General features: G+C 43.8%; 1 protein-coding gene across 6 annotated transcripts in view; it reads left to right on the top strand.

The window, feature by feature from the left end:
• RHBDD1 (rhomboid domain containing 1) overlaps window positions 1–23,693 on the top strand; it is a 115,756-nt gene that overhangs the window by 50,260 nt on the left and 41,803 nt on the right. For all 6 annotated transcript variants that reach the window (XM_084779828.1, XM_084779823.1, XM_084779825.1 and 3 more), the window contains 3 exons: window positions 1,474–1,562; window positions 3,596–3,652; window positions 13,144–13,287. In XM_084779828.1, the coding sequence (XP_084635954.1) occupies window positions 1,474–1,562; window positions 3,596–3,652; window positions 13,144–13,287 (290 nt within the window). The remainder of the gene's footprint in view (window positions 1–1,473; window positions 1,563–3,595; window positions 3,653–13,143; window positions 13,288–23,693) is intronic.

Here is a 23,693-nt window from a genome sequence, read left to right as displayed (position 1 = left end):
TAGGTTTTAAGTACCATGAGGAAAATTCCTGATGGAAACGATAGCCTTCTTAGCCAATGAGTGTAACTGGGTGTGTGCTAAATGAGGGTGAAGGAACAGCCCTTAGGACAGTCAGGGGAAGGAGGGAGTTTGTGGTTTCTTACAGAGGTGCAGTTAAGCTTGGACTACAGGTCACAGAGAGTGTTTGGATGTGGGGAGATGGGTGTGGTGGGTCCTGGGGCTAAAGGAAAGAGGTGAACAATGCAAGAACTGGAGTCCAGTGCATGCTGGGTGTTCGGTAGGTAAGGCAGAGGAAGGCAGTGACACGACTTGCCCTCTGGACAAATACTAACTGTGGGATTCATTGGAGAGAGAGATCCAGGTAGCACGTTAGCTGATTTTCTTTTGCTCGTGTATTTATCTGATGCTCACCTTATATCCAGTGTTGGACTTTTCCAAAGAGTTTAGTCAGGAACCCCTAAGGGCATGCATAGTTAGTGTAGGAAGGAGCCAAAAGGCTGCAGTGGATGTGATGAGTTTCACAAGATGGAGCTTACCAACCGCATGGAAGTGAGACTTGTTTAAGGTGAAAGGGTTTGTGCACATTTGTGTGTGTGCAGACAGTTCCAGACAGCTGACTATCGACCAGGTATGTGACGAGAGAACTCGGCCATCTTGGTTGTAAAATGTGCAGTTCAATACATCCCTAGCAATTCTTAAAGTTGGCCTGAGAGATTGTTCAGGCAGTCAACTCTACAGACACATTCCCTAGCCCACAACCAACCTGTAAATAGCACAGGTCTCTAGAAATACTACTGTCTTGATAGATGTAAGCATCTGAAAAGACATTTTATCGCATGAGCAGTTGTCACACTTACGTGGCAACTCCAGGGCCCAAGTCTTCTTTCAAGCTTGGAGTCTTTTCCTTGTTTTTGCAGAATGACAGAAAGATCATTATAAACCTAAATGGGGTGGCGTGTGGAGACATTTGTCCTGAATTTCGGAGCCCATTTGCTCTACTAGTCAGTCCTGCACAAACACTCTGTCTGCTGTCCTGTAAACACAGATAGGCACTGTCCCTCACAGTGGCTGAGCAGACCAGATTTCACTCTGAGCAGAGAAAACTGATCCCATTGATATTTTGTGATAAGCGGTCCAGAGAAGGGCTGGACATCATTCAGTGGCCTGTCTTGATGGAAGACTTCAGCTGGTGCCGAGAAACAAACAGATCTGCCTCGGTTAGGGAAAGGTGCTGCATTTTAAATGCGTGGATGTTATTATTCATTGTCCTGTTTGTTTGCTTTTTTTTTTTTTTCCTCTTAAGGTAAGAAATGTCATCCTTTGGACTAATTTAAATGTTACTCAGCATAAAAGGCTGTTTGGAGCAAAGCTTGCAGACCGTAACTAATTGACACGCACCAGGCTAATGAGGAGACGGAACGTGTCTAATCAGCAACAGAGCAAACACTCACGAAGGGTCTCCTTTCCTCCTAGGACTTCCTTTGCTGGGCATCTGGCTGGGATTCTCGTTGGGCTGATGTACACTCGGGGGCCTCTGAAGAAAATCATGGAAACATGTGCAGGTACAGAACTCGGAACTAACACCTTCGGCCTGACAGCGATCAGAAGTTCCTCCTCCCGCTGTGCACAGAAGCAGCCCCAAGAGTCCTTGGGGGTTCACTTTAGAAATGTCCTAATATACTCAGGTCTCTCTGGAAACCAAGAGCTAACAGGACAGCCATCGTAGCGTCTCACGTTGTTCCACACAGAGGAATGCAAGCCCAGATTTCTCCCCTGAGGTGTTCTTACGGAGCAAATGCCTATAGAGTTATACCCTCAATCCCTAATGCGTTCACGGGAAACCATACATTTCCTCAAAATGTGAGTTTACCGGAATGTATTTTTCTAGAACAGTGCTTGAATTAGTAGACATGCCTGGCAAGGTTACAGAAGGACACCAAGCCTGGACTGTAGGACAGGGCCAGTGTGAGTTGGAGGACAAGGCACTGTACTAACAGGACACCAAGCCATGTCACTTACTTCTTGCTTCTTATTTTCTTTTCCCTTTTCCTTTGTTTTCTCCCCCTCTAAACTGATGTTCAATGAAAATGTTTTACTTAGTAGTGAATGCATTTAGACCCTTTAATATAAAATACTGTACTGATTTTGACTTGTAAGGCAACTGTTTTGCAAACGCTTGTTTTATAGACCATGCGCGTTCTAATATTTCATCTTTTATTCATGAAAAGTCTTCTGAGACTCTTTTACCTTTTCTTGAACCATAAATAATTTGTTTTCACAGTTTGTGCCGATGACTGTAGTTCTTGGGAACCATATAATATTCATGGCATTTGAAGGCTTTCTGGGTACTGCCTCCACAGCCTTTATTGGCAGGTTGGATTCACTTTGGGGTGGTTTTTACAGGGCCATGCTGCATCTATAGGGATTTCCATTTCGTGCCTTTGCCCCTTATTGTAGCCTGTGTGAACTTGGAGGAGGCAGCAGGAGCAGTCCTTGCTAACAATGGCCCTGGCTTGCATTCTCAGGGCAGCTGGACAGTGGCTCTTCGGTACAGAATGCTAATAAAGGGGGAGATTGCATTGTCCTGATCCACTTCCTGTGTCCTAACATCTAATGCTTCTTAAAGCTCTCTGTGGATAGACTATAAAATTTAGACACACGCTTGATTTAATTTTCAAAAAGTATTTCCTCCCCACAATTATAACATGTAAACTTTTCCCCCTTAAGACCATTGCTGTTTTCTGTGCAGACATTTTTTACATCAATCTTTTTTTTTTTAAAGTGACACAGAAGAAAATTAAGTTTGAAAAAACAGCCTGCAAATTGTTTTCTGGTGAAAACAGAGAAAGGATGTGTAGTGAGCAGAAAATTGGAATAACACAGGAACTTGTAAAAAAAAAAAAATGACCCCAAAGAATGTGGAGCCTGTTGTTTTGTGCTTCCTAAAAGAATTGGGTCATCCTGAGAGTGTGCCTGGGCCTCTCTGTCTGGTTCACCTGTGTCAGAGAAAGTCCCTTAGGAAGGGTAGGGAATGTGGCTCTCCTGATGGCCTTGTTGGGAGAAGGCTTTTCTCCAGCACAGCTTCAGAACCCAAGCCTACTGTCTTTAGAATCAACAATCAGCGATGTCACCTAGGATCTTTTAGGAACCACCTTGCATGTTAATTAGGGTTTTATTGACACCCACCCACAATACACTCTCTCTCTCTCTCTCTCTCTCTCTCTCTCTCTCTCTCTCTCTCTCTCTCACACACACACACACTTTCCTAAAGGGTTGGCTCCAAACAAGTGGTTTGTTTTAATAATTGTCTAGAAATAATTTAAAGTGACCCTGGGCTTTCTCATTAAGAAGTGCACAACTGTTGAAAAGATTATCTGTTAAAACCAGATGACTGTGCCAGGCGTGGTGGCACACCCTTTTAATCCCAGCACTCAGGAGGCAGAGGCAGGCAGATCTTTGTGAGTTCAAGGCCAGCCTAGTTTACACCACAAGTCTAGGACAGCCAAGGCTGCTTAGAGAAATCCTGTCTTGAAAAAACAAACAAACAAAAAAACCATATGACCTCTATTAAAATGTTGATTTCCTCCATGTTTAGGCATTTTCCCCTCCAATGCTGGGTATCCAAGGCAGCAGTACCACTTTAACAATGCAGGTAAGTTCGTGTCATCTCACATATTTCAACTTGTTTAAAAAACTACAAACTGAAAAGCATGGTGCTGCTTAAGATAGCACTAGTTTTGGGTGTGTTCACATGCACACAGCGGTACCTTGACTCTTCCTGGAAGCTGAATGGGGTAAGCGTAAGCCAGGGTGCTTCACAGGTCCCTAGGGAAGGTTAAGGAAGAAGGTAACTCTGGCGTGGAACAATTGTCTGATTGGTGTAAGGCCTCTTGTGTGCAATATGGTGCTTATTACCCCCAAGTCACCCCAGACTCCCACTGGTAGAGTGTTAGGATTGGCCACAGGGATATAGCTCCCCACAGTCTGTCCCATATACACATCCAGGAAGGCTCTAGCTTGCCCTAATATGCTAAGATGGGCTTTAATACCATGAAGCTTAAAGAACAGAATGTATTTTTCATGGCTTCTTTATAAAAAAGATAGAAAGGACTTCCTGCCCAGGCCTAAGACTTTTATACTCCAGTCTGAGCATTCAACTCTAGCAGGGGAGAGAGCATGGGTGGATACTCTGGATGGCTGGGTGGGTGGTGCAGTAGTAGGTACTGGGTGTCTTAATGCAGCAGACTCTATGTGTCTGTTTTTAGAGGCTTATATTGAAGTCTTGGCCCCTATCCTGACAGTATTTAGAAATGGGGCCTTTGGTATGAAATCAAATCACCACAAGGCAATAGCCTCAGGAGTGCCCGCATGAGGAGGGCTCCAGTGAGCTCCCTGGCCTCTTGCTGTTTGAGTCTACTGTTGGTGGTGGTCCGGAACCCGGATGAGAATCCTCGCCTGAGCTGAAGCGGACATCCTCACTTGGACAATTGCCACATGTCGTCACAGTATACTCGATACCGTAATATCAGTTAACGATTTGAAGCTGGCAGCCTTTTGTGGGAAGCACCAGATAGCTAATATTTTAGACACCACCAGGCTCTATGCCACAGTTGACTCTGCTCTAACTAGCCAGCTGTTTCTTATATCATGAGGACAGGCATTGTCTTATGAAAATAAGCCATGTATTGGATTCAGACCATGGGCTGAATAGATTGTCTTTAAAGAAAAGTCTATCCAGGCGCGGTGCCACATGCCTTTAATCCCAGCACTCCGGAGGCAGAGGCAGGCGGATCTCTGAGCTCCAGGCCAGCCTGTTCTACAAAGTGAGATCAGTTTTGTTTTGAATCCTGGCTTACTTAGGCCTTTAACAGATAACAAGGAGTTGTTAATACCTATCTGATCCCTGGTCTTGCTTGTCAATCTGACTAAAAGATCAGTAAAGGGCGCATTTCTGGGCATGTCTGTGAGGTAATTTCCTTAGTTAACTGAAGGGGCATGGCCTTCTTTGAATGTGAGTGATAACATGTAGTTGGCTAAAGACCCCCTGAAATAAAACAGGAGAAAGAATAAAGCCCACTAGTCTCTCCCTTCTCTCGCGCTCATGAGTGCTATCTTTCTATCTCTCTCTCTCTGCATCCTGGACTACATGAAGTGAGCATTTCAGCTCCTCTGCCCCCTGTCTGTGAGGATGGCTCTGCCTTGCCACAGGCCCCTAACAACAGGCAGCAGGCAGACGTGGAAGGATACCATGAGGCAACTCCATTCTTTCAAGGTGCTCTTTCAGGTATTTGCCACAGTGATGAGTAAGCTATCACTGTGCATGTATGTATACATAAATACACACATGCACATGTATGTGTATGTAAATATCAGTTGGGGTTTATTTTTCCCATACAGTGTTATGAAGTCACAGACTGTCAGACTGTTATATCCACCAGCTCTCTGCCAAGGTCACATTGCAGAGAATGCTGTTACAGACACTGTAAGAAAAAAACAAAAAACCAAAAAACAAACAACAACAAAAAACCCAGCAGTCCCTCTCTTAGAGTACATAGTGAGGGGTGTAGATATACAGGTGTGGGTATACAGGTGTGGATATTTATAGGTGGGTAGATTTGATAAGATGGAACAAAAGGGACCATAAGACTAATTAGATAAATATGTCAGCTGAGCCATGGCATGTAAGTCGATAGCTGGTTATCCTAGCATTAGTTGAATTTTTACCTACTTCTACTGGTCAGGTTCCCGCTCCCTCTCTCCCAGAAGACGTCTACACCCAGGGAACCTGCTCTGCCCTGCTCTTCTCTCCTCACTGTACCACACAGCCTGCAGAGTGCCTCAGTTTCCTTTTCCTAAAGGTTCAGACTCCCGTATTGCCGACTCTGCCTTGCCTGAGAATGGTTTTCACACATTTCCCCTACTCTGCTACTAGATTTCTACAGTGGGCTTCACCCATCCCCTTCCGTTCCTTCCAAGCACAAGTCCAGACAGCAGATGACATGGAGACAGGCGTCAGTGCTCTGGCAAGGAGGGGTAGAGTTGTGCATGAGCCTGTCCAGAGGAAGCAGAGTACTGGGACCTGACAGGTGATGAAGAAAAGCAGTCACGGAGAGGACTTCCCAGGGAGAGAAGGCAGAGTCACAAGTGGCATGTTGGGGACTGGGCAGAGAGTGCTGGGAAGGTCCCAAAGGATTAAACCTGTATTGTGACAGTCTTCTCCATAGTCCTCAAGCCTTGGCTCGTGACTGTCAATCCTGGCTTATATTGTGTATGAGTCACCTGCATAGCCTGAAACTCACCCAGATCATGAGGTCAGAAGGGGAGGGCTGCGAACAAGCCCCGCCCCAACTTCTTAGGTGATGGGATTAGGAGTAAAAGCCGTGGCCTTACATGATGGGGACTTTGGACTGGGTACCATAGACAAGAGTTCTGTCTCTGCCTCAAGACGACGCTTTGCATTCGAGGCTTCCACCTCTGCTTGGTCTGAATGAAGTGATTATCAGCTGAACTGAGAGGGTGTGATTGATCAGCCTGTATCAGTCTGGACAGAGAGGATAACTGTAGTCCCTGGAAGCGCACTTTGGCTGACTAGTTTACAGTGAGTAGTATAGACGTGTTCCCTGACCTGTGTGACTGGAGGAACAGAGCTGGTCGGTCAGGAGAACCATCACAGTTCCACCTCCCACTGTGGTGCCTCTCACCTTGTTGTCATAGACTCTCCAGGAGGCAAAGGACAAGGCTACTAACAGCTTGAAGCCAGCGCGTTAGAGGGAAAGCCTTCTACCTCACTTTAGTACATCCCCACAAGCAATGACAGGAGAGTCTTGGGGGGGAGAGCTCTGTCAGTGCTGTTCTTACCTCACAAGCATAAAAACCTGAGTTTGATCCCCAGAACCCAGCTTTAAAAAATAAATAACAGGCGGGGCGCAGGGGCACACGCCTGTAATCCCAGCACTTGGGGAGGCAGAGGCAGGCCGATCGCTGTGAGTTCAAGGCCAGCTTGGTCTACAAAGCAGTCCAGGACAGCCAAGTCTGTTATAGAGAGAAACTGTCTCAAAAAACAAGACAAAAGAGCAAAACTCTGTGTGTGTGTGTGTGTGTGTGTGTGTGTGTGTGTGTGTGTGTGTGTGTGTAAATAATAGGTGTAGTGGTGTTGGACCACCCAGCCTGGCATAGCCAGGCAGCTTAGCTGACTCCAGAATATTGATTCCCCCTGCGCGCGCGCGCGCGCACACACACACACACACACACACACACACACACACACCGCCTTCTTCTAGGTGAAGGGACTAGCATTACCATACCTGTGCACAGACGTGGCTTGACATGGACTTCCTGATCCTGACATTGTGCTGGAAAACTGAGCTTAGGAAGGCTGTGTAATTCGATCACATTTGATCAGGGAAAGACTGGGACAAGAATGTAAGTCAGTGATTCCTTGTCCCTGTTTTTCTGTTGTGTGGGGATGTGAGATTCACACATACTCTGACAACTGAGCTTTAGGAAATAAAGTCACTCTGTGCTCTCTGTCTGTCTGTCTGTCTGTCTGTCTGTCTGTCTGTCTGTCTGTCTCTCTCTCTCTCTCTCTCTCTCTCTCTCTCTTCCCACCTTCCCTCCTTGCCACATTTACTTATATTTATTGAAGACAGAGATGGAAACCCTCTCCTTCGCTGTCTGCTCTCTTTCTCCGTGAGAGGTATTTGCACAGCACACACAGAGACTGGAAATTTCAAGGCAGGAATCCAAGCTCGTTTTTAACCTTCCTTTTTGATGTCCTGTAAGACTAACATATTTATATTGCTTCCTGTGGAGTGATTGGATTTCTTCAAAGACAGCACTACAGAGGGCCCAGGTGGACAGGCTAATGGTCATCTAAGCAACTTTGATGCGGACATACGTATCTCTTGCAAGGAGTGATTTAATCTTAACGTGGCCACCTTCAGCTGGGAAACTCCTTGGAGGTCAAAGAAGCTAACAAATGTTTTAAAAGCTGTTACCAATTTTTCTAATCTGTGTTGTTTTTCTTGATCTCTTTGCTATGAAATCCTGGAATGTGTATAAGGACCAGATGGAGCAGTTAACAAAGTAATGATAACCAGAAGAGCTTTTTATTATTATTATCATTACAGAGCCAAAGTATATAACTTAAAAAGTGTTTATCACAAGACATAATTTGAACTTATTTATCCTAAGCACTGACTGTTAGATTCCTCTGCCCTTGTTTATTATGAAGACTTTAAAACATCTGATTGGGCCATTAGAGGAACAACTGCTGAAAACTTTTGTTTCTCAGGGACCTATTATCATAATAGATATTGATGGCATTTTTGGTCTTGCTAATGATTTATGATTGATGATACAGAACCTTTATTACACCAGTCCTTTTGACTTAAAGCACCACGGTATTTTTCATTCTTTGTTCCCTCGTTTTGTCTGACAAGTATCAAGTTAAGTTTTATAATGTTTGTATGGTAAGAGCTGTTGGATTTATTTCATCAAAGCATTGCTGGGTTGTTTTATTTTTTTTTTCCAACAAATGGAGTAACATGTAGAAAAATGTTTTTCTGCATCAAGAAGATGTTGTGTAAAATTCCTGTAGCTAGCATCTGTGCAGTTAAGACTCTACCATGTGTAGTATTTCCACACAGGAGTGCTGAAATGCTCCCGGTCGTTTGGGTTCTGAATTAGCTAAGTGCCCTGCGGTGGGTTGGGGAGGGATTGCCGTTTGCTTGGCCCTTCCATATTCCCACAGAGCGTTAGAGGTGATAATGAGCCATGTGGGAAAAGAACCCACTATGGGTTTTTGGCCTTGTAATAAAATAATTAGCATTCATGGGCAGGGATGGGGTTGGGGGATGGGCGGTTTTGCCACTTAGGGACTATTGAAATATTCTGCTGCATTTGGTGATATACCCATAAGTATTTGACTAGTGCTATAAAGTCTCTGTGAAGTGAGGTTGTTAATTTTGACTTGACTACTGCTCTTCTCTGCAGTGCTTGGTGTTTGGTGAAGCGTATTAAAAAAAAAAACGATATCTGTAGTAATTCCATCACACTCTCCCTTGCTCTCCAGGTGGAAAGCATACTGAGAGTATCCCTGACACATCAAGGGGACCTGAATTCCTGGTGGTTCCATTGGGTAGAGAATAATTTGAAGACAGTGTCCATCTTTGAAATTGTGTTCTGTCCTCAAATTGGTCATAAAAACCACTGTGAAGGCTTAGACATTTTTACTTTTCTTCTCCTGTTTTGAAAATCATTAATTTTACTCTTCTGACGTGGGTCATGTAAAAAGGGATTTAGAAATGGGCCTGCTGGAAGTATTGAGTAAATATTCAGTGGTATTTACTGCGCTGTGAACAAAGCCGTCATAATTATCCATCAAATTCTAAGAATTTTTACTTACGGCTTCTTTCAGTAATCACTTTTGTTTGTGTTACGGAAATTCAACAAAAGAGAACCAAGCCAGAAGAGTATTATAATAGTTGGTTAAAAGAGTAAAGTATCCACTGAGACATGTCTAGAAAGAAAACTTGCAAACGACCAGTCAACCCATAAAACGATGCTCAACCCTGTTGATCATTGAACCACAATACAGTGAAAGTGGCACATTTCTGCACTTAGGAGATAGAAGCAGGAGTTTCACAAGTTCAAGGCCAGCCTGGGCTACATAGTGAGTTCAGAGCCACCCTGGGTAATTTGTAAGACCCTGTTGCAAAAACAAGATAGTGAGATACCACAATATACCTGCTTGTATTAGTCAGAGTTCCAAAGAAGAATAGAACTTATAGAGTAAATCTCTCTCTCTCTCTCTCTGTCTTTCTCTGTCTCTCACCCTCCCTCGCCCTCTCTCGCCCTCTGTCTCTCTCTGTCTCTCTGTCTCTGTCTCTGTCTCTCTGTCTCTGTCTCTGTCTTTCTCTGTCTCTCTCTGTCTCTCGCCCTCTGTCTCTCGCCCTCTGTCTCTCTCTGTCTCTCTGTCTCTCTGTCTCTCTCTCTCTCTCTCTCTCTCTCTCTCTCTCTCTCTCTCTGTGTGTGTGTGTGTGTGTGTGTGTGTGTGTGTGTGTGTGTGTGTGTAAAGGGGATTTATTAAAATGGCTTACAAGCTGTAGTTTAGATAGTCCATGGCTGTCTATGAGTGGGAAGTCCAAGAATCCAGTAAGTTGTTCAGTCTATGAGGCTGGATGTCTTGACTGGTCTTTAGTATATGCTGTAATTCCAATGACATAGGCTCTGATGCAACTGGGGGAATGGACTTGCTATCATGAACAAGAGCAAGTAGGCAAAAAGAGAACTCACTCCTCCCATGTTCTTCCTATAGGCTGCCAGCAATAGTCCAGAATAAAGGTAGATCTTTCTACCTCAAAGGATCTGGATCAAAGATTTATCTTTCCATCTCCCACTCAGCTGATTGAATAAGAAAAAGTCCCTCACACGTGTGCCTAGTTGTACTGAAGTTTGACGGCCCAGAATAGCCGTCATACCACTACAAGGGCTATGGCTAAATGTAAAGAGATCAAAGAGCAAGGGTTGGTATGGGTGCAGAGCCTCTAGAACCCTCCAAACACTGCTTGTAGAATTTTAAAGAGATGCAACCATTCTGGAAAACATCCTGGTGGCTCCTGAAAGACTTAAACAAAACTGTAGTCAGATGATACACACTCAGCAGAAACACAAATGTGTGTTTGCATATGCACTTGTCCATACATGTTGATAGGAGCAGCATTCAAAATATTTGAAAGGTGGATACAGGGTTGGGGGCCGGAGGTGGTAGCTGCATAGGCAAAGTACTTGCTGTACAAGCCTAAAAGCTTATGTCTGCATCTCTAGCATCCACCCAAGAGCCAAGCATGATGACATCTGCCTGTGACCTTGATGCTTAGGCGTAGGAACAGGTGGATCCTGAGGGACCATTGGTCAGCCAGCCTAGCCAAATTGACAAGGTTCAGGCCCAATATTTTTGCCCCATCTCAAAAAAATAAAAATAAGACAAAAATTAAGGTGGGGATTGATTGAGGAAGACACCCCAAGCCAACCTCCGACCTACACGTGTGCCCCTACACATGTACACATGTACACACACACACACGTAAAAGTAAATGCCTACCATCTGTTGTGTAGACAAACTGTAGCTTAGCTATCCCAACAGCTATTATTTGACTGTAAGAAGGAATGAAGTGCTGGCATGTGTCACAGTAGTTGGGAGCCTTGAGAGCATGCTTGTAAAGTGAACGAGACACAATGCAGCATGCACTGTATACCTCTACTTACACGATTTGTAAGAATAGGTACCTCAATAGAGACAGAAAGTAGCTCAGTGATTACTTAAGAGCTGGGAGGCTTGGGAAGCCGAGGGGCGTTAGCTAAAGGCACACATTTCTTCAGGGGAACAACAAAAATATTTACAGTTACTTGTGGTGACTATGGCACATATACCGAAAAACTGAATTGGTAAATTTTTCACTAGTAGTTTGCTAATATTTTTTTCTGTTCTTATAGCCAAGTTGGAAATGGGTAATTCATAAAGAATAGAGTTTATTTAGCCCATGTTTCTGGAGTCTGGGACACCAGACATGTTGTTAGGGTCTGGTCAGCACTTCTTGCTACCTCAGAAATGGTGAAGGGCATCACATGGAATCAGAGCAAGTGAATTTAGGCCTCACTTCCTCTTCTCAGATAGGCACTGACAGCATCCTTGGAGCTGCATCCTAATGACCCTGCCTAATCTGCATTACTCTGCAAAGGTCCCACCTCCATATATGTACACCATATGACACACATAGTGATGTGAACACATAGTAGTTACTTGGTTAGCAGTTGAAGCTGGATTGCTATATTGTAATTTTATTACTTAATAAAAATAAGGATTCCAAATTACTGAATCTTTTCGCTAGTTATGATATGGATATAGAGGGCAAGAAGATGGGGGAAGCAAAGGCAAAGATCAACTAAAACTCAGTACCTATAAAATGCTATAGGGAAGCCTTTGTATGGTAATTAAAAACTAAAGTAAATTTTTGTTGAGAAATCATACATATTAAAGCATTTTAATAATAAGTTTTAAAAAAATTTCAAAATAGCTTGAATTCTAAATATCAAATTTTTGAGTGTGAAGTTTCACTCAACCAAGTTCTGTGCTTGTCTGTGTCTGTAGTGTTTCATCCATGCCCTTTGTCGGACGTTATGGGGATATGTGATCCTGTAGCTTATAGTTTTCCATCAACAACCAAGCACATTAATTAAGACTTGAAACATCCCCTTCCAAGAATATGATAGTGACAGGAGAGCGGCGAACACGGAACAGAAGATAGCGTCTCATTATGCCAAACTGTTATACGTAAATACAAGTCTCTTCAAACTAATTCTGTAACCATTGACAGTTAAAGGAAACACAAGGATTAGATTCAAACTGACAAAAATTAGAATTATTTTTTTGCAAAAGCAACCTTTGTTTCGCTTCTGTCTTCGCTTAATTGGTGTCTGTTTAGTGTGCAAAACATTATTTAACGACCATGTTGTCTCCTGTTCAGCTCAGAAGCCAGTTTTTTTTTTTTCTAACCTGTTATTCATTGGAAGTGTGGTGTCTGGTAGTTATAATCAGCAAAATTGGCGCATCTGTCTCAATGTTGTTATTAGTTTTTGGAATAGACTGCCCAGCATGGGTGCTCTGCGGTACATGGTACATGCACGGAACATCGGCTGCCTCTTTTTGGATGGAGCCACAGACAGTAAAGGTTTCCTAGCTGCTTCTCCCCACTCTCCCCACTCAAGTCAGGACTTCAGGGGAAACCCTGCAGGGGCCAACAGCTCCAACATGACAAATAGACTCCATCAGGCCGGGTCCCGTCTCTTCTCCAGCACTTGTAGCTGCCTTCTGAGGTATTGATTCTTTACCTCATCAGCGTGTGCGATCTCATTCCTGTCCGGGCATGTTGGGCACTGTGGTTGTAATGGTGACAGGACCGTCATTGCCCCTCTTGTGGGAGTTTTCTATGTGTGTCATGTCATCTTTTCTAAGTTAGATTATTATCATGCTCAAAATAGCGACATGAGTTATTTGCTGGTGTTTGCATTTACAAAGCTTGAATTCTGAAGCAAGAGACAAGTCCATCACTGGCATCTTTAACCATTTGACTGTGCTCACAGGCCCCTCTGGGTATCAGAATCACCACCCGGATGGCAGAGCAGGGGCCTATGAAGAAACTCACAGGAACTACGATGTCTACACAGCAGGACTGAGTGAGGAGGAACAGCTGGAAAGAGCACTAAGAGCCAGCCTCTGGGACCGAGGTAAGAGCCCTGGATCCTGTGGTTATTTTAAGACCGGCCTTGTGGTAAGGTGGTCTGGAGAAGGACTATTTGTAGCAAATTAAGCTTTGAATAGTTTATATAAAAAAAAGGGGGTGTATAGATGAAAACCCCGTGTAGATTGTGATCTCAAAGAATGGGGTGTGATGCTGCTGTCCTGCAGCTCCATCTCCCAAGGTGCCAGACTGGATGCTTTGTTAAGTATTCTTTTTATAGGCCTGCTGAGCTCTGTGCTCTAACATTAACATCAAGAAATGTGGAACAAGGCAAAACGAAACCCACTTAAGTACACAAGAAAAGTTAGCTTTGGAATTCACAGCTGTAAAGGAGGCACCATATCACCGTATATCACAGCCTTGGAACCAAAGGGACTCAGGTTTGAATCCTACCGAATCGATCCCTCCAGAGGCAAAGCCTAGGGCTTTGCAGTCTTAACACACCTTAACACACCGGAAGGTTATTCTACAAATTGTTGTTGAAGGATTAGTATTCTTTTGCTGTCTTTGCTCTAGGTTTGGCCTATGAAGTTGGCTATGGCTATTTTCATTATTGTCATACTGTAAGTAAGTGGCCACTTACTCGGTAACATTGCTACACTTCATGTAGTGTACTGTCCAGGGACAGGGTACATAGAGGTAGAAGATGGGGTCCTCCCCCCTTTCACTGTCTCCGGTTGTGTATGTTCTTACTTGATACCACCTCCTCCCGTCAGGGATCTGCTCTGAAAAGCTTCATGGTGTCTTCTCAGTTTTGTAAGATTATAGCACCTATGCCATATACTGCGCTGCGCAAGTAACCGCCAGTTCAAGTACCCAGGAGAGGCTCGGTGGGTGCTAGGGGTGAGTGGAATCAGGAGTGTCCTCACGTCTCCACAGAGGAGGAGACGCTTGGGGCTTCCGAAATTTGTACTTTTCAGAGACGTCAAAAACATTCTAGGGAGCTGCTTTGAGTGTTGTTGCGAACAGAGAAATAAGGGTTCTATTCAAGCCAGCCCTTGCTTTTGAACTGAGCACTGAGAGACAGAAGAAGACAGAAAAACTGGCATGGGGCACACAAGTCCTGTAGTTCAACAGTCCCGGCAGAGCGGTGTTATGATGCGTGATCTCAGTGGCCAACTCGAAGAGACTTGAAATCTTCATTTAAAACTTTAAGCATCCCATGGCCTGGGTTCCTGGACTGAATAAGTAGAGGAAGCATGTGGAACAGCAGAATTCATGTATTTCTATTTCCTGACCTGGGACACAGTGTGACCAGCCACCTCACCCTTCTGCTATGCTTTCTCTGCCTGGCACCGAATCGCCTCAACTCTAAGTTGGAATAAGTGCACTCTCCAGAGCCAGTGCCGTAACGAATCCTCATAGATATTCCTGTACACGTGGCTAGACATAGTGTGTCATGGGCAAGCAAAGCAGGGCAGGGCTCATGGGCATAGAGTGAACAACTTGTCTCCATCCCCTTCCACACTGGCTTCAGAGAAATCCCAGGAACCACAGAGTGCACACATGTTAGAATAGGTTAACACTTAGGTTTTTGAGGGGACAGTATTGGATTATTGGCATCTGCTCAAAAAAGAAAAAAAGAAATGCCTGCCAGTGGCAAGCCTTCGAAAATGGTAAAAGATCAGAGGAAAATTCAAGCAGGTTGAGTCAGAATATGAACATGGGGTCTAGAAAGTTCCCGTATCAAATGTAAGAGAAAAGATTCAACCAAAAGAGAATAGGCCTCCTTTTGTGAAGTTTCGTGTCTTGAGTTTGTCTCATGCCCCCCTCTCCTCCGGTTTTAAAGGAGTCAGTAGCAAAGGTGCTGCTTTAGTTTTTTTCACCCCTGATGGTGTGCCCAAGAGTGGATTTTTTAGTTTTGACTGGGGGCGGGTATGTGTGTGAGGGGGGGTGAGGTGTGCTCAGCCATTTCAGTCCCAGGTCCGCTGGATCCATTGTTTTGAGCCGAGGTAGCACAGAGTGTCGTGGTGGGAACTTGTGACAGGCTGCTCATCCCTCGGCTACTGCAAAGCAGAGAATGCCAGACAAGAAGAGGCCCAGAGCAAGACAGGGCCTTCAGAAACAGGCTCCTGCTGACCTGTTTCACTAAGAAGACCCCACCTTGTAATAGCTCGTTCAGTTATAAGCCCGTCCAGCTGGAGACAAAGCCCTCAGCGCCGATCCTTTAACTGGCATCAGATCCAAACTAGAGCAGGCATTTATTTCTCAGAAAGAGAGGAGCTCCCTTCAGTAAATTACTCGCCTTCTGTATCTTTCAGAGACAAGTGTGTAGAGCAGTGGTTCTCAACCTTCCTAATGATGTGACCCCTTAATACAGCTCCTCATGGTGTGGGGACCATCCCAACCAGAAGATTATTTTTGTTGTCACTTCATTGCCGTAATTTTGCTACTGTTGTGAGTCATAATAGAAATAGCTGTGTTTTCCGATTTTCTTAGGCGACCCCCGTGAAAGCGTGATTCCACACCCCCCACCAAGGGGTGGAGACCAACAGGTTAAAAACTGCTGGTGTAAGGGATTGATAGCTGGAAACATCCTCTGATGGGCCCGCCATTTCGGAGTGGCTTTAGAGACTTGAATGTAACTGCAAAGGAAGGTCCTTCATTTTGTGGCTCAGAAAAGGAAGTTAGAGTCAGCTTTTGCGAATGTTTCATTTGTAGACCTGTACTGGTTATTAAGCTAATATAAACAAAAATAATATTGAACAGAAAATAAGCAGAAATATTTAAGTATTTAGTAGTGGGCAGGAAATAAGATACATACCGCCTTTACAGGCTCCATACACTTAATCCTGTATTTTTAAAGATTTTATTTATTTTATCTGTATGGGTATTTTGCCTTCATGTGCATCTGTGTAGCACACGCATGCAGAAGAAGGTGTCAGATTTTCTGGAACTGGAGTTCCGGTCGATGACTGTGAGTCACTTTGTGAGTGCTGGAATCAAGCCAGTGTCCTCTGCAAGAGTAGCCAGTACTCTTAACTGCCAAGCCATCTCCCTCTCTTGAGACAGGTCCCATGTAGCCCAGGCTGGCCTTTGGCACTTCATCCTTCTCCACCAAAGGCATGCACCACCACACCTGACCAGGCTTAATCCAGTTGTCTGAAAAACAATTAAGAAAACAACTCAGAAAGGAGCACCATGCTGGGCAGCAAGATAAACAACTTAAATTTTTTCTCCCAATCCTCTTTTAATTAATATTTTTTATGATCCGTCATCTCATTTATAAAACGTTTCAGGGAAAGTAGCATAATTTGATTTTTCAAAAGTTACTGTTGCTCTTCCTGCCAAAGAAAGGTAGGCCTGATGAGAAGACACTGGGATTATTTTGAGGCCAAGGGCTTTGGTTCTGCGTCTGTGTAAACCAGTCATTTGGTTGAGGTAGTTACAACCTACACTTTGTAAGTCCAAGGTGTTTGTGGTGCGCTCTCCCTGCCCAGTTGTTCTCATGAGCTCACCACTGATTTCTCCACGCAGTCAGATGGTCCCCTCCTTCCCCCATTCACTTACAAGTATAGTTTCTGAATGTAAAGCATTATCTCCTTTCCTTCTACAGAAACCCACAGTAGCGCCTGTTAATTGACATTGGTCCTTCAAAGAGCCCATCTACCTCTGAGACCCCCCCATGACCTTGTTTGGAATCTTTGTAACAGTGAGCACATCCTAGAACCAGGGCACCAGGCAAATCTATTGTCTGAAGATTGTTCCTTGATAATTTAAGTTGCTTGGGAGGAAGATTCAGGTTTGAGCCTGAACACCTAATATACCCGATTCTAAACTAATCTTATGAAACATAAAATCAAGTATTCCAAAAAGGAAAGTATAAGCAGTAATGTAGGTGAGTGGTTGTTATTTTTTTGTTACCATCTTCTCTAACGGGAAAAGCAGTAGAAAAATAGAGAAGAGCAACAGAGAATGTCATTAACATGTAAAGGACTCATATAACACAGTAATTAACACCAACCCTTACTAATAAAAAGGAAACCAGTTTGAACATATAACTAAAAACAAAAACAAGCAACGTGCGTCAGATACTAACGTGTTGTGTATTAGCAAAGCTATGCTAAATCTCAACCACATTTGGTGGTTGTAGCGCAGTTTCTATGTACTGCCGATGGGGTGGTTGTAGCGCAGTTTCTATGTACTGACGATGGGGTCTTTGTTCACTCTCTGACTTCTGTGAAGCTCGTGAGGGAGGGTCATGCAAGAGGTGTATGCTCAGTTATTTCATAAAGAGGAGTCGCTCTTCCTAGAGAGATAATAATCCCATATTTGTATGTCTACTACTTATTTTGTAAATGGTAATTATGAAATACTTTTACGTGTATAATAATCTGAATGAAGACTAAATAATTTATAGTTTTGTTATACCATGAAACATTTTACACATGTTAAGAGCAACATTATTAAAACATGTAGTGGTAAAAGTATAATTACGATATTATTAAATGAGTCAAGTAGGATACAAAACCCTGTGTACCAGATCATCATCATTTTAAATAATAACAAAAGAAATCAAGAATTTTCCCATAGGGGGGAAAAAAGCAAAAAAAATAATTTTTAAAATCTTTCAAAATATATCCTTTTTATCTTAATAAAACAATGATAAAGTATTTTGAGGAAAAAAAGTTGGAATGAATGTAAGCAGTCTACAAAAGCAGAGCCTTTGCTGTTATCTCTCACTACTGTGCAGAATGTTGCCTTAGATCAGTTTGTTTGAAATTACTTCCATATTCTATTTAGAACATTCATTGAAAGTAAAATTCTGTGGTCAAGCAACTTTGGGGACAATTAATTTAATAAATGAGTTTCCTCAGAGCAGAACTAATTAAAATCATTAGTATACCATTGCCACTGAGGCGCTCTGTGGGATGCAGCTCGCAGTCTTCCCAGCCTTATGTGAATGTGCACTTCCTGGGTGAATGTATTTGCACCAAAGGGAAGGCAAAGGGGAGGGTCGTCTTGGCTGCGGCCTGTAACAGCGGTTTGCACGCATCATGTTACTTTACCTCCCAGTGCTGTGGTATGGGTCTCGCAAGAACAGAGGACATCCTGCTGCTTACACACGGCAGCTTGTCACATCTAAGAAAATGAGCAATTCCCCAACATCTAACATGGAATCCAAACCAAAACTCACCAGTTTTCCTTCAAAAAAATGTTTATAGCTACTTTTTATTTTTATTCGTGTGTGTGTGTGTGTGTGTGTGTGTGTGTGTGTGTGTGTGTGTGTGAGAAAAGTCACTTGGAGTGGGTTCTGTTCTTCCACCATGGGCTCAGTGATGGTTTGCAGGTAACTAGGTTTGGAGGTGTGGGCACTTTATACACTGAGCCACATTAGACCAGCTTTGTTTTTTAAGCCACCAATGTTGTCTTTGATTTTTGTTGTTGTTGTTTGTTTTTTCGAGACAGGGTTGGCTGTCCTGGACTAGCTTTGTAGACCAGGCTGGCTTTGAACTCACATCAATCTGCTGCCTCTGCCTCCCAAGTGCTGGGATTAAAGGTGTGTGCCACCACTCCTAGCTTTGATTTTTTTTTTTAATAAAGACTACACCCTGTTATTTTGCTCCCCACCCCCAAGAGTCTATATTAGGATTTCTATTATTCTAATGAAACAGCAACGAGCAGGAGCAACTTGGGGAGAAATGGGTTTGTTTCAACGTACGGTCCATCATCACAGGAGGTCAGGGCAGGACCTCAAGGCAGGAGCCTGGAGGTGGGACCGGAAGCAGAGCTAAGGGAGGAGTGCTGCTAACGGGCTTGCTCTTTGTGGCTTGCCCAGCCTGCTTTCGGATAGCACTTCAGACTAGCAGCCCCAAGGGGGCGCCACCCAGTGAGCTGGGCCTTCCTACACCAATCACGGAAATGCCCCACAGGCTTTCCCACACTTAGGTCAATGGTAGGGCTGTTTTCTCAGTTGAGGTTCCCTCTTCCTAAATAACTCTTAACGTATATCAAGTGGACGTAAGCACAGCTGACCCTGTGTCAGCTTGACACACAAACACATCTCTGTTCAGCTAGGGCTCTTCTTCCTCATCTGTCCCCAGGATAACATGTTAATGTTAATATCACAATATACAACTCTCTAACTTTTAAAAACTCCCACAGTCTTTAATAATTCAAACAATTTAAGTGTTCAGCCTCTTTAAAACATCTAAGGTGTCTTTCAGAGTTTCCCTAAGATATGTAAAGTTTCTCAAATATCCAAAGCTATTATAAAATCCAAATTTCCCTAACTGTGGGCTCCTGTAAAAGCTAATGTAGGTTATATAGGGTTTTGTTTGTTTTTTTCATTCCAAGGCACAGTCTGGGACCCACTTACAATCCTGCAGTCTCCACAGGTCTCCACTTCCCCAGCTCTGACATTTATAGCGCACATCAGCGTCCCTCATAGAATCAAGCTGGCCCCTATCCACAGATGCTGCACTCTTGCTGACTGCCCCCCGCCCCCCGTACTGGAATCTCAAAAACGTTGGCTTGCCACTGCAGCCGCACTACACCTTCCCCCATAGTGTCTCCTGAGATCCCTCCCAATAACTCGGTCCCTGTTACATGGAGCCGTGCCTCAACTACTCTTCACAGCCGCTTTAAGTCTGAGGTACAACTGAGGTGTACCTTCTCTCCTTGACCTCTTCAACTCTGGCAGCTTGATGCCACCAACATCAGTTACAGGTGGGAGATTGTTATACATGAAGAAATTTGGCTGATGGCTTGACATGCAGCCTTGGCCCCGTCTGCACCACGACTTCTGTGTGCTGGTCCTGAGAAACACTGTGCAGATGATTTTGTTTAGATGTGCTGGGCTCTTCTTCATCATAGCCTATTCTTTAGCCACAGATGACTGGTTTTGACCATCCCAACAAAGCGGAGGTTTCACGTGAGTGATTAGTGTCTCCTGCTAATCACGGTTGATTCTTCAGCCCGAGCTGACCAGGACCACAGACTCTTGGTTTCAAAATGTTGAACAGTCCCGACAGAGTCTGAGTTGCGTCTAAAGCTTTCCTCCAGAACTTCACAAGTCAGGCCTCCACTGTGTGTACTGCTCTCAGCATTCCTCCAAGCTCCCACAGGAACAGCCCATTGCAGAATAATTCAATGTTCCTTCCAGCCCAAAGTTCAAAAGTGCCTCCACCATCCTCCCCAAAACATGATCAGGTCAAACACAGCAGCATTCAATGAGCCTTGTACCAATTTCTCTCCTCATTGGGTTTCTATTGCTGTCACAAAACACCACAGACAAAAGCAACGTGGGAAGAAAAGGGTTTGTTTCTGCTTTATAGTTTCACATCACCGTCTGTCATCAAAAGCAGTCAGGGCAGGGCCTCAAGGCAGGAACCTGGAGACAGGAATGAAGGCTGAGCCCATGGAAGAGTGCTGCTGACTGGCTTGCTTCTGGTCCCCTGCTCAGCAGCCCAGGGGTGGCACCATGTATCTGGTCGTCCCAGGTCCCCCTATATCAATAATCAATCAAGAAATGCCCTACAGAGTTGCCCAGGTCTGGATATATTCTCAGCTGAGGTTCCTTCTTTGAATTTAAATTATATCAAGTTGGCATTAAACTTAACCCTCCCCGCCACCGATCCCACTGACTTGTCGGAAGTCTATCTTTGATGTGGTTATTTCTTCCTGGTGCGTTTGAGGTGTCTCCTAAATCCCGTTAGGACCTCATTAGCTTCTGCCTAGCAGGTGTTAGCACAGATATGACATAGATAGTCCTGTGTTCTTCACAGCAGTCAGGAGGAGTTAGATGCACACTGTTAGGCCATCCTGTCTTTATTTGCCACGAAGGTGACAGGGACACTTCTTTCTCTGGTTTCTCTCTTGTGAGACCTGTGGAAGCCCCGAGAAGTACCCGGCAGCTATTGTCTGGATGCCCCTGTATTAGCGCCAGTGGTTTTGTGGTCTTTTCCTTAGCCAGTCCTCAGTCCTTACCCTTCTCCTGGCTTCCTCCTGGTTCTTGTTGGCGTTCAAATCTGAGGAGGTCAGCAGGTTCCCACACACCAGTGTAGGGTTGCTGTTTGCTGCTTGTTCTACCTCCTCCGCTCTTGCGTATGTATACTCCAGGCAAGTGACTGTTCACAGGGCCTAGCGTTTGTGTTTATTCTGTTCTCTACACGTCTCAGCATTGCGCATAGGGTTTCCTTCTCCGGGGCTTGAGTCAAGCATTCCTTAGAGATTTACTTTAGAAGCTTCGTATTATTTGTCGCGTTTATTTTTGCTTCTTGACTGAAGATAGATTGGGAACAGTAGTTCCTAAGTCTGTGTGCATATTTATTTTTTTTCTGGGGTTCATGGATTGTTATGATAAGGAGTGTTAGTTAATAGTTGTGCTTTTTTTTTTAAAACATCAGCTGAAAGAAATTTGCTGAGAGCAAGAATACCAAGCCCACACCAATTAGTTTAAGAGCATTCTTCATTTAAATATATTGTAAAAGTAAGTTAGGGAGTCGAGGCAGCAGATTTTTTCACCTCAGGATTTTCTAGTATTTCCAAATAATACCTGGCCATAATTACAAGCTGTAAAGTGCATGGCAGGAATAATAACACCAAAGTGGCCTTTGTAGAAGAAGTGGAGAGATCGCTATTATTTCAAAGACTCGCACATTCACAATTAGCAGAAGTCTTGTCTTGTTCTGTTGGCAGTCAGCACTCAAAAATGAGTCCAAGAGGCAGCTGATACCATAATAGTAGGCAAAATTTGGAAAAGGGCCATCTCTTTCTTTGAGTCAAAAGGCAGATGCCAGCTAGGAGCATTAGCTCGCTGCGGTTTTTGTTCTTTCCCTCTCCACGCCTTGCGTAACTTCTGGTCCCTCTCCCCATTGTCCTTCGTTAATAACCTGCCACCAAGTTCAGCTGGCCTTGGGCACAAAATTCTGTACTTTCCAACTTTTATGTGCCAGCCTGGGGCCTGTGTCCTCATTTAATCTGGAACTCCTTGCTGATGTGTGCGGTAATGTTGGGTATCTTCTGTTCGATTTCTGAAAAGCGCGTGTCCACATCCACACTGGCTGTCCTGTGACGATCAGGCTGAGTGATCATCCCCCGGCACACATGCCCACACCCACCCACACACTGTGCAACTGGGTTGCTCCTTAGCCATATGTGAAATCAAGGCAAGACACACTACAAAAGCCTTGGCTGGAGAATGAAATTGGTCGCCATAATGGAAAAGAAATAGGCTCCTAATTAATAACTAGCACTTTTGCTGTTGATATCTTCGGGCCCTGCTTATAACAATCATATATTCAAGGCAATCAGCCGAAGTATGATTTAAATGAGGGGGATTTGTTGTAATTAAACTGTACATTCTTCCTTTCTCTGTACTAACATCAAGGCATGTAAAGGTAGTGTTTGTCTGGATTATTTTATTGTATGGGAAATAATAAAAACGTGGACTAAATTGCATTCAGTGTTTTTTTTTTTAAGTCAGTTATATTTATTGAACAAAATAGGTTTCATTGCGACATGCTCATGTGTGTATACAAGGACTTTGATTGAGTTAATTGCCCCTATTGCTAAGTCCACTTTTGCTGTTTTCTAGGAGTAGACTGGAGGAAGGCAAGACTAGGAGGTATTGTAGAGGAGGGAGACAAGGGTTTGAAAGTTAGGTCTCCTGTTGTACAAATGAAAGACTTCCTGAAGATAAACTCACACAAATCTATGAGGAAGCTCTGCTTTGATAAATGTGCACATGATATGGTTGTAACTTAGCTGCACTGTGTGTGTGTGTGTGTGTGTGTGTGTGTGTGTGTGTGTGTGTGTGTGTACACGCATGCTTTGGCTTAATGCAGTCATATGCAGTTGGTGGTTTCTAATGTATGCAAATTCCAGCTGCTGCCTTGCTTGGCTTAGGAGCGCTACAGCCAGGACAGAGATGTATAGCTGATGCTAATTCTGTGTGACCGCTTAGCCTCTCTTTTCTTTCTCTCCTTTAGTAATTTGATGTGTTTTCCCTGAGAAAAACTTCTACATAGTAAGAAAAAAAAAAGTGCCATCTGCCCGATTGTCTGAACGCAGTTTCAGTGTAAATTACTGGCTTTCTCCCTACTCCGCATGTCAGGGATATTCATTTCAACAAAGAATGTTTTCTCTTTGAGACCATGTTTAGGTGTGAAATTGTACATGTAAAGAAATAGAAGTATTGCACATAACCATCTGTAAGCATGGAAGAGGAGTAATAGAGAAATGAGAATTCTATGTAGGTTCCTTCTAGAAGGTAGAAGGCTTCTATTTAGGGCCCACCACTTAAAAGTATTAGAATAGCCTGTAAACAATTTAAACATGTTGGGAAATTGATATGAGAGACTGTATGTGATTTAATATGTAATTTTTCTGAGCCCACACTCACCATGTAGACACCATTCATATGCTAATGAGCACAGGTGACAAGAAAAG

This window comes from Acomys minous (genome assembly GCF_964271855.1).
Source record: "Acomys minous genome assembly, chromosome: 4".
In the NCBI taxonomy this organism is placed as follows: domain Eukaryota; kingdom Metazoa; phylum Chordata; class Mammalia; order Rodentia; family Muridae; genus Acomys; species Acomys minous.
Note: the sequence above shows the minus strand (reverse complement) of the source record. Positions and strands in the feature narration are given on the sequence as shown.